The 11,633-nt window shown below is 42.4% G+C and overlaps 1 protein-coding gene across 2 annotated transcripts in view; it reads right to left on the reverse strand.

Annotated features, from left to right (window-relative positions):
* Positions 1-2,365: 2,365 nt before the first annotated feature.
* Positions 2,366-11,633, reverse strand: part of oprm1 (opioid receptor, mu 1) — a 12,628-nt gene continuing 3,360 nt past the window's right edge. The window contains exons 2-3 of one of the 2 annotated variants that reach the window (XM_043695306.1): positions 5,630-5,982; positions 2,366-4,955 (exon numbers count right to left, since the gene is read on the reverse strand). In XM_043695306.1, coding sequence (XP_043551241.1) covers positions 4,429-4,955; positions 5,630-5,982 — 880 coding nt within the window. In that variant the 3' untranslated portion in view covers positions 2,366-4,428. Of the gene's footprint in view, positions 4,962-5,629; positions 5,983-11,633 lie in introns of both variants that reach the window. The other variant, XM_043695304.1, reaches the window with a different exon arrangement.

Here is an 11,633-nt window from a genome sequence, read left to right on the forward strand (position 1 = left end):
AAGATATAAAAGAGACCTAAGGGGCAACATTTTCACATGAAGGGTAATATGTATATGGAATGAGCTGCCAGAGGAAGTGGTGGAGGTTGGTACAATTGCAACCTTTAAAAGGCACTGGATGGGTATATGAATAGGAAGGGTTTGGAGGGATATGGGCCAGGTGCTGGCAGGTGGGACTAGATTGGGTTGGGATATCTGGTCGGCATGGACGATTTGGACTGAAGGGTCTGTTTCCATGCTGTGCATCTCTATGACGAGGACTATGACACTATGACTCACAACTTTCTGACTGAAACAATTTCAGCAAGCAATCTCATGAAATTCTGTTACTCCTTCTGTAAAGCAAACACATAATTTCTTGGTTAATTTGGCCATTAATGGAAAGCAAGATTCAAATACAGTTTAAACTGGGCAACTGATCTCATTATACATTTTTTATAGGGGGCTGATTGGTGAACAAATCAAAGTCCATTTTCCATCTAATCAGTACCCTGTTTCTCATGTAGGTTAAATTTCTGTTCCCATTTAAATTCATGCATCTTTCCTGATGGATGCAGGACGGAAAGCTTCTACAGCTTGATTTTTTAATAGTCATGATTTGGAGATGCCGGTGTTGGACTGGGGTGTACAAAGTTAAAAATCACACAACACCAGGTTATAGTCCAACAGGTTTAATTGGAAGCACTAGCTTTCGGAGCGCTGCTCCTTCATCAGGTGGATGATGAAGGAGCGGCGCTCCGAAAGCTAGCGCTTCCGATTAAACCTGTTGGACTATAACCTGGTGTTGTGTGATTTTTAACTTTGTTTTTGAAAGCAACACTCATGTTTCGTACAACGAAGAAACTGCTTTTGTGTTTTTATTTCTGTATTTTACTTCATTTTCAGTACCTACAGTTTTCTAATATTACCATGTCAAAATTAATTCCTTGCAATTTTGTCCTCTTATTTCATTGTAAGACACTATTCTTGATAAAGATAGGGTTTTACTTCTTAATTGCTAGTTATTTATATTGTAAATATTTACTTATACACTTAATTGTAAGATCCTGGGGGGTGGTGCTGAACAGAGACCTTGGAGTGCACATTCATAATTCCTTGAAAGTAGAATCGCAGGTAGATATGATAGTAAAGAAGGTGGTTGATATGCTTTCCTTTATTGGTCAGTGCATTGAATATAGGAGTTGGGAGGTCATGTTATAGCTGTACAGGACATTGGTTAGGCCACTTTTGGAATATTGCGTGCAATTCTGGTCTCCTTCCTACTGGAAAGATATTGTAAACTTAAAAGGGTCTGTTTCCATGCTGTACATCTCTATGACTCTGTCGATTATAGCAATTAATAATTGTGTGGTTTGAGCACATTATAAAGAGAGATAAGGTGATACTGCATTGTTAGGTGGGAAGCTGATATATGTGATGCTCTATTCTGGAAATAAATGTAAGATCAAGAAAAGTATTTGTATTTGAGTATTTTACTTTACCAACTATCTTGGATTGTATTAACATGACTGGACAATAGCAGTCTATCTCCAATAAAGTGGCCCAGACTAATGCGAAGGGCTGGAACAATTCAAAGAACTGTGGATGCTGGAGATCTGAAACAAAAACAGAAATTGCTGGAGAAACTCAGCAGGTCTGGCAGCATCTGTGCGAAGAAATCAGAGTTAATGATTCGTCAGTTCTGATGAAGCATTACTGGACTCGAAATGTTAACTCTGCTATCTTCCCACAGATGCTGCTAGACCCCTTGAGTTTTGCCCGCAATTTCTGTTTCAAACAATAAGGGCTGCACAGGTACTGAGTAATGGTGCAACTCTTAGAACAACCTTTTCACTCTCTCTCAAGCAAATAAGTGATGACCTTTCATTGTTGTTATGTGTGAATGTGCTTCAACATTAGGGAAAGAAGTAAACAGTGCTGACCTGCTTACATTAGCGGTGAAGTGAGTGATTACAGGTGGGATTTCTGAAGAGGAAGGCTTGTGGCAAGTTTGTGAAAGACTGTGAAATTAAGATGAAAAATGGTCAGTGGGGAACATTAAGTGTCTGAACTGCAATGGATAACGATAAAAAGCAGGAACAAGGAGAACACAACACAAACCAAAAGGCATTAATTTCTAAACACATAGTGAGGGACAGCTCATCAATCCCTACAATGTGGAAGCAGGCCATTCAGCCCACTGAGTCCATACCAATCCTCCGAATAGCATCCCACCCACACCCAACCCGTCTCAGTAACCCTGCATTTCCCATGGCCAATCCAACTAATCTGCGCATCTTTGGATTGTGGGAGGAACATATTCCACCCAGATGAAACCCATACAGACACGGGCGAAAATATGTAAACTCCACACAGACAATCAACTGAGGATGAAATTGAACCCGAGTCCAAGGTGCTCTGAGGCCGCAGTTCTAACCACTGAGCTACTGGGGAAAATGGAATATTTAAATCCGTTGGTGTTGGGATTAATTTACAGAAACAAATTTAGTAATGATCAAAATAAACAATATAAAAATCCCTCTCCTACCATTCATGCAATTTAAAAAAATTCCTGAATATGTTTTGTAATAATTTCTTGTGCACTATTTCAATGAAGTCACTGGCTGTTTATTGCATTTTGGTAAGTGCCAATTATGAACAGCACAAAGGAAGTGGGTGCAAAGGATTTAAAAGAAACATGAACACAGAATATTAATCCCCATTGTGAATCATGAACCACAAGATAATGTACAACAACATTTTCTGTCTTCTCTCCTTCCAAATGGCCTCTCCTTTCAGGTAATTGTTAGATATTTGCTGAGGTTTGTTTTCACTGAATCTTCCAAACCCATGATAAACTATGACAGTGAGTGTTGAAAAACTATCCGACTGAGCAGTTGGGTGTGGCATGGATTTGTCACCGTTCAGCTTAATCCCATCTTCAAACATTTCAATGAGAGATTACCAACCCTTCTGTTCCTTAACCCAAACCCTGGGGTTGAGAGACCCACTTTAATGCCTCCACCCCCAACACAGATGAAAAGATTTGCCTTTTTTCTTCTTTCATCAGATACAGTACTACTGGCAAGGGCCAGCATTTATCTCCCTTCCCTAAATGTTCATCAACTGAGGGGCATTTGTGAGTCCAACATGTTGCTCTGGGACTGGAGTCAGATGTAGGCTCACCTGGGTAAAGATGGGAAATTTTCTTCTATAAAGGACGTTAGTGAACCAGATGAGTTTTTACAATACCCATAATAGTTGTCATCGTCACTATCATTCCAGATTTATTAAAAAAAAGTTTAAAGTCCATTAATTGTAGTGGCATATGAGCCCATGTCCCCAGGTCATTGACCTGGACCATATACAGTACATTACTGTTGAGTCGCTGTCTCCTCCAGACCAGTCATTTCTGTCATTCACTGGATAGAGAAGTTATTTCACTGAGAAAGCTCCGATTTTATATTCAACCTGGAGCGTTCACCATTCATGATCAAGTGTTGAGGCTGAAGACTTTCTGCTGTTAAAAAGAACATTTTCCACATTTTGTTTTCAGGATATTACCTCTGTTCCATTCCCTTTAGAGTACATATAATTTAGTTAGCACAGCATGCTAGAAATCATGTTGTTATCACTGAGGACTTGCATTTTCCCTCCTTAAAATGGGTCGAGTTCACCTCAACGAGGGTGAGAGAGCATCCTGTTAAGAAAAAATCTGCAATAAAGGTGCAAACATTCCTGGAGTCAAAGGAAAAATAAAATACCAAACAAGATAAAGGTGTTTGTAATTGTTAAAAGGAAACAGGAATGGCCTTTCTACTGATCCAGTAGTATAAAAGAGATAATATGTACTGTGAAACAGAACTCAGTACAAGATTGGTAAATCCCATGGACATTTGGCCCATAACCTGTATGCAGATAACATGGGAATTCCAAAGTTTATCTGTGGGACTTAGAGGGGGTCGGGTGGCTGGGTGAAAAGATTGGTACCAGCCAGGATTCCTGGTTCTGATAAATATACAGTCACCAAACAAACATTCTTTTGGTGGAAATTCTAGCATGGGAACACCCACATGGTTGAATAATCTGTCGTCACGATTGACATATGAAGGAGAAGCAGTTGGATGAGGTGCAGGGAAGGCACTCCCAATGGATGTGGATCTGTACCCCAGTGCCACAGTTCAGTAAAGGAAAAGCAGAAAATTTGGAAGGATGTGAGTGGGACTGGGGTGGGAATAAATATGAAGGATTGTGGTTCCCGTTGCAAGTTTTCCTCAGTTCATAAATGAGAAATCACTAAGTTCTGGCAACGATCAAGTATTCTGTATTAGTTCAGTTGTCCAAATGGCTGTCTTTCCCCAGTTACAATCCTGTTGTGATTTGGGTGAGTTCTGAGTTGAGGTCCTCTCCCTGGTGTGAGTGGGGTACCAGGGACATTTGCATGCCTAGTCATACCTGGTGGTTAGTCCTATCAGCCGTGTGGATGGTGGATGGCAGCTCCCGGGCATGGTTCCGAACCCGGTTAGAGCCCTGGTACTGAATGGTTGAGGAAGTTGGCACGCAGAACTCCCGGAAACACCGCTTGAAATTCTCATCCAGGAAGGCGTAGAGGACGGGGTTGAGGCAGCTGTTGGTGTAGCCTAAAGCAATGCAGAAGTGCCAGGCCACTGCTGCGAAGAGAGTGGATGGGATCTTCACCAGGGCCCTCAGGATGACGTAGATGTGGATGGGCGTCCAGCAGATGATGAAGACAGCCACCACCACAAGAACCATCCGTGTAATTCTCCGAAGGTTCCTGTCCTTCTCCTTTGAGCCGGAGAGCATCCGAACACTCTTCAGGCGCAGGATCATCAGGCCATAGCACACAGTGATGATCAGGACTGGCATCACAAAGGCAAAGATGAAGACGCAGATCCTCAAGAGGTTGTCCCAGTACCAGGAAGGGTGTGGGAATTTCAGTGTACAATCTGTTACTCCTAAAACTGAAAGGATGAGAAGGATTAAAAAAACCAAACAGTTAAATTGTGGCTTGTTGGCCATACCTTTCAGATTTCCATAACATTCCATAGATAAGCATTCCATGATGACGGACAGGATCAGATTTTCTGCTTTTTGTTTCTGGGCTACAGGATTGCAAAGTCTTCTGCATCCCAATATAGAGACTCCAAACCATGGGCTAGATATTACAGCTCTGCACTGGGTGAGAACTGTGATAATAAGCTAAAGAAAGAAGACAATAAAGCAGGTCATCCTTCCACCAACTCTCACCCACCCTGACTTGTCTCCCATGTTACAGATGATAAAGGCAACTTATTCCAGCAGCAAATAGAGGGAGGATGGTCCAATGACCCCAACTGTATGGCCTGCTATCAGGCAGCAAGAGTGGAATACCTCCTTCGGGGGTCTCCTGTACTCATTGGAAGCTCACTAAAATCAAACCCCATCCTTAAACGTAGCCCAGGCATTTAAAGACTCTTAAATTTGATTTTCCAAAGGACCTTGCTCTGTGTAATCTTGTGGGAACGATAAGAAACGAGGCCACAATAGTGACCAGAATTGGGTGGCAAGGTGGACTTGCCTGGGAAATGTCTCCTCGGGAAGAGTGAGACCAATGCCCTAGGTGTTGGGGCACCCATTGCCTGGCACTTACCACTGTCAAACCTTATAGTTGCCATTATCATCACGGGCAGTCCGATAGCGGAGGACAGGATCCAGATGCAGACATTGACAATCTTGGCATTTCGTGGTGTGCGAAAATCCAGAGCTTTGACTGGGTGGCAAACAGCAATGTAACGGTCCATGCTCATGGTGGTGAGGGTAAATATACTGGTAAACATATTGTAATAATCAATGGACATGATCACCTTGCACAACAGCTTCCCAAAGGGCCAAGTTCCCATCAGGTAGTTGACACTTTGGAAAGGCAGTGTGCTGGTGGCCAAGGCATCAGCCAGAGCAAGGTTGAAAATGTAGATATTGGTAGCTGTCTTCATTTTAGTGTACCTGAAAATCAAAATAGGGAAAATATCAGGAGGTCTGTGCAATGAGCAACAAGAGTATCCATGGATAATCAAAGCAAAATATTGTCGATGATGAAAATAGAGTTATAGAATCTTGCAGCATGGAAACAGAGCCTTCAGTCTAATTTGTCCATGCTGACCAGGTATCCCAAACTCAACTAGTCTCATTCACCTGTGTTTGGCCCATATCATTCACCTTGACCACCTCCTCCGACGGCTCATTCCATACAGGCACCACACTGAAAACGTTGCCCCTCAGGTCATTTTAAAGTCTTTCACCTCTCACTTTAAACCTACACTGTCTAGTTTTAGTCTCCCTTACACTTGGGAAAAGACTCAGCTATTCACCTTATCTATGCTCCTTGTGATTTTATAAACCTCTATCAAATCACCTCTCAGGCTCCTAAGCTCCAGGGAGAAAGGTGTCAGCCTATTCAACCTCCCCTTATAACTCAAACCCACCAGTCCTGGTAATATTCTTATAAATCCTTTCTGCACCCTTTCTATTTTAAAACTATCCTTCCTATTTTAACTTATCTGCTTTTACCAGCCTCAGGCAACTGTTTGTGTGGAGTTTGCATATTCTCCCAGTGTCTGTGTGAGTTTCCTCCTGATGCTCAAGTTTCCTCCCTCAGTCCAAAGATGTGCACGTTAGATGGATTGTCCACGCTACAGTTCCGATAGTGTCCTGGATGTGCAGACTAGGTGGATTAGCCACAGGAAATGCAGGGTTACAGGGATAGCGTAGGGGGCTGGGTTTGGGTGGAATGCTCTTCGGAGCATCGGTGTAGATTCAATGGGCTGAATGGCCTGCTTCCACACTGTAGGGATTCTACGATTCTACAGCAAGGCAACCAGAAAGATATGCATTATTTCAAAAGCGACTCCATTAATGCCTTGTAAAGCCACAACATGATTTCCCAACTCCTATACTCAATGCTCTGACCAACGGAGGCAAGCACCCTGTCTACCCTGATAACATGTAAGCTGCTTTCGAGGAACTATGACCCTGCACCCCTAGGTCTCTTATTCTACAACACTCCCCAGAGTCCCATGATTAACTGAGTACATCCTGCACTGGTTTGTCCTACCAGAATGCAACACCTTGCATTTTATTAAATTAAACTTCATCTGCCACCTCTCGGCCTATTAACCTCTCTGATCAAAATCTTTGTACTCTTGAATAACCTTCTTTGTTATCCACTGTACCATCAATTTTTGCTGGAGAAACTCAGCAAATCTGGCTACATCTGTGGAGAGAGAAATAGTGTAACTATTTTTAAGTCTAGTATGACTCTTCTTCAGAATCCTTCCGTTCTTCATCAGTTCTGAAGAGGAGTCATATAATACTCAAAAAGTTTCTGTTTTTCTCTCTATAGATGCAGCTAGACCTGCTGAGTTTTGCCAGTGTTTTCTGTGGGATTATCCATAGACCAGTGATTACCACGATGGACACTCAGGGCACAACAGCACAAAATGCTTCTTCAGCCTTCATCTTAGCCGGTCCCTCAGTGAGTTAGTTCCTACTACATTCAGTTCATTAGCAGCACAGGTTAGACACCAATTGAAGTTCTCCACATACTCTCAGGCATTTTCAGGGCACGTAATGTACAGATTAAATATGTCATAAGGTTCCTTTTACACTGGCCCACCAAAAACTTTCAGGGCAGCTACCACACTGGGTGTGGTCAGGTGAAGTTCCCATCAAATGGTCCCCAGAATAAACAGAATTGTGGAGAAACTCAGCAGATCTGCTAACATTTGTGGAGAGAGAAACAGAGTTAACATTTTGAGTACAACATGACTTTTTTTTTCAGAATGCTGCATTATGGAGGGATCTAGATGTCCTTGTACAAGAATCACAAAAAAGCTAGCACGAAAATGCAGAAATTGGGAAGGCAAACTGATTGTTTGCAAGGGAGATTGAATGTAAAAGTAAACAAATCTTGCTACAACTGTACAAGACATTGGTGAGGCCATACCTGGGATCATGGGTACCATTTCCTTTCTTATTCAAGTCAGCTAATGTGGTTAGTTAGGCACCAAATGCTCCCAAGATCAAACACAGAATTGTAGAAAAACTCAACAGGTCTGGTTGCATCTGTGGAGAGAGAGTTAAAAATCACACCGGGTTTATTTGGAACCAATAGCTTTCGGGGAGTGCTGCTCCTTCATCAGGTAGCTGTGGGACAGGATTATAAGACAAAATTTATGGCAAAAGATTACAGTGTCATGCAATTGACATGATATATTAAACAAACCTAGATTGCTGTTAAGTCTTTCATCTTTTAGATTGGGTTGCAGGTTTCCATTCATTAATATGTAAATCACAGAACTTCCTTCAAATCACATTCAAGATAACTTAAGGCTTCATAGAAAAGGTGACATCTCAGCTCAGACAGTATATTAAAGGCGTGAGGTTAGAGTCTGTATCCCAATATTGAGTCAGACTGGTTCTATTTCCAAAGTAGGAATTTATTACATGGATTGACTGCCTGCAGGTTGTGTGCTTTTTGAGCAAAAGAGAATGTATCAGCAAATATAATTCTGTAAGTGTAAGTTCACCCCAGAGACTTGTGTGCGTGTGCATGAGAGAGAGAGTGAGTGTGTGCATGTGAGTGGGTGTGTGAGAGTGTAAGTGCACGAGAGAGAGTGTGTGTTTGTGTGTGCATGCTTGGTACAGTGTGTGTAATAAGCCTGTTGGAGGGTACGCGCATGGGAGAGTGTGGGGAGTGTTTCGGTGTCTGTATGAGAGAGAGTGTGTATGAGAGAGGGTCTGCATGAGTGACTAAAAAAGGTGTGTGTGTGTGTATGAGAGAGTGTATGGTGTGGTGAGGTCACCTGTAGTGTGACATGAGCCCCAGGTTCTGGTTGAGGCTATCCTCATGGGTTCCGAACTTGGATATCAGCCACTGCTTGGCCATTCTGCATTCCGGCCTCAACTGGAACCTGGGGTTCATGTCACACTAGAGTGACCCTACCACACGATACGCTTCAACACACGCTTATTTACTCACACTCATGCAGACCCTCACTCATACAGACTTACAGTTCCCACAGCAATCCACGCACACACTAACAGGCTTATACTTCATCGCATACACTTTATCAAGTATGTGCACACACAAACACACTCACGTGCAGACACATGCACCCACTCACAGTCTCTCACATGCACACGCACACACAAGTCTATGGGGTGAATTTGCACTTACAGAATTATATTTGCAGATACATTCTATTTTGCTCAAAAAGCACACAACCTGCAGACAGTCAATCCATGTAATATTTTATAAATTCCTACTTCGGAAATAGAACCAGTCTAACTCAGGATTGGGATACTGACAGACTCTAACCTCACACCTTTAATATATCTTGAGCTGAGATGTCACCTTTTCTTTCTATGAAGCCGTAAGTTATCTCAAATGTGATTTGAAGGAAGTTCTGGGATTTACATATTAATGAATGGAAATGTGCAACAAAATCTAAAAGATGAAAGACTTAACAGCAATCTAGGCTTGTTCAATATATAATTTCAGTTGCATTAAACTATAATCTTTTGCTATAATATCTATGACTTATGATCCTGTCCCACAGCTACCCGATGAAGGAGCGATGCTCCAAAAGCTAGTGCTTCCAAATAAACCTGTTGGACTATAACCTGGAGTTATGTGATTTTTAACTTTGCTCACCCCAGTCCAACACTGGTTCCTCCACGTTGTGGAGAGAGAAATAGAGTTAACATTTTGTGTCTGGTATGACTTCCTCAGAACTGAAGAACAACTGAAGGATTCTGAAGAAGAGTCACTCCAAACTCTCAATGTTTACACTGTTTCTCTCTAACTGCTGGCTTGGAGGGGTTGTCTGAGGAGGAAAGGACAAGCAGGTTGGGTGTAAGCTCATGGGAGTTCAGCAGAATGAGAGGTGATTTTACTGAAACATAAGATTCTGGGGAAACTTAACAGAGAAAAGAATTGAAGGATGTTTCCCACAAGAAGGGAATCTATAACCAGGGGACAGTCTACAAATAACATGTATCCCATTTATGATGGAGATGTGGAGATATTTCTTCTCTCAAGTGTTTGGATTTCTGTTTCAGAGCAGTGGAGATTGGATCATTGAGTTAGAGTTTTCATTTACAAGGCAGTTAAGTGTTATGGACAGTTGTGGGAGGCAGAAAAATTGAGTCGAGACCACAATCTGACCAGCCATGATCTTATTGAATGATGGAACAGGCTGAAGAGGCTGAATGGCCTACTCCTGTTTCTTGTGTAACCACAGCATGATTTAGCAAAGAAAGACAGGCTTACATTTGAATAGCTCATCTCAAGAACACTGGACATCCCAAAGCACTTTGGAACTGCAGATTCTGTTGCAATTTAGAAAATAGGAATGTGTGTACACAGTAAACGCCCATAAAAAGCAGCCTAGTCAGTTCCTGTTTGTGATGTTGATTGATGGATAAGTATTGGTCAGGTGAGTGAGCTTATCTTTCCCATTGAACCTGGTCGAAATAGTGTCAAGACTTAATTTATTATGCTCAGGGAGCAAGTGGGAGGCTGTTTAGGGTAAGGTCTCCATTTGACATCTCACTGAAAAGACAAACTCCCTCAGGGATTAACCTACAATTTGCCCTGGGAACATTTGCCTGGAAAAAGAACAATAAAGCTGTCTCTACACTATTGTTTCAAACAGCGATTCAGCATCCTGCATCTTGGAGGTCAATTGTCATAGATTGAGAGACAAAGTTATAGATTAAGGCAGTGTCCTGTGAAAAGAATAATATTGCCAAGGAGCCAAAGCAAAACAAGAATCAATGGGTATCAGGGACAAACTCCCTGCAAGTTGGAGTCATACCAGGCACATAGAAGATGATTGTGGTTGTTGGAGGTCAGTCATCTCAGTTCCAGAACATCTCTGCAGGAGTTCCTCAAGTTAGTATTCAAGGCGCAAACATCTTCAACTGCTTCATCAGTAACCTTCCCTCCATCATGAAGTCGGAAGTGAGGATGTTTGCACAATGTTCAGCACCTGTTGTGACTCCTAAGACACTGAAGCAGTCTATGTTCAAATGCAACCAGATTTTGACAATGTCTGGGGTTAGGCTGACAAGTGGGAAGTAATATTCATGCCAGCTAACGATCATGCCAATAAGAGGCAATATAATCACTGGCCAATGATATTCAATGGTGTTACCCCACCATCAACATCCATGGGGTTACCATTCACTAGAAACTAAACTGGGTAAAAACAATGACTGCAGATACTGGAAATCAGATTTTGGATTAGTGGTGCTGGAAGAGCACAGCAGTTCAGGCAGCATCCGAGGAGCAGCGAAATCGTCGTTTCGGGCAAAAGCCCTTCATCAGGAATAAAGACAGGGAGCCTGAAATGTGCAGAGATAAGCTAGAGGAGGGTGGGGGTGGGGAGAATAGAGTACAATAGGTGTGCGGGGGAGGGGATGAAGGTGATAGGTTAGGGAGGAGGGTGGAGTGGATAGGTGGAAAAGAAGATAGGCAGATAGGACAAGTCATGGGGACAGTGCTGAGCTGGAAGTTTGGAACTAGGGTGAGTGGGGGAAGGGGAAATGAGGAAACTGTTGAAGTCCACATTGATGCCCTGGGGTTGAAGTGT

Source organism: Chiloscyllium plagiosum, chromosome 9, assembly GCF_004010195.1.
Source record: "Chiloscyllium plagiosum isolate BGI_BamShark_2017 chromosome 9, ASM401019v2, whole genome shotgun sequence".
NCBI classification, from domain to species: domain Eukaryota; kingdom Metazoa; phylum Chordata; class Chondrichthyes; order Orectolobiformes; family Hemiscylliidae; genus Chiloscyllium; species Chiloscyllium plagiosum.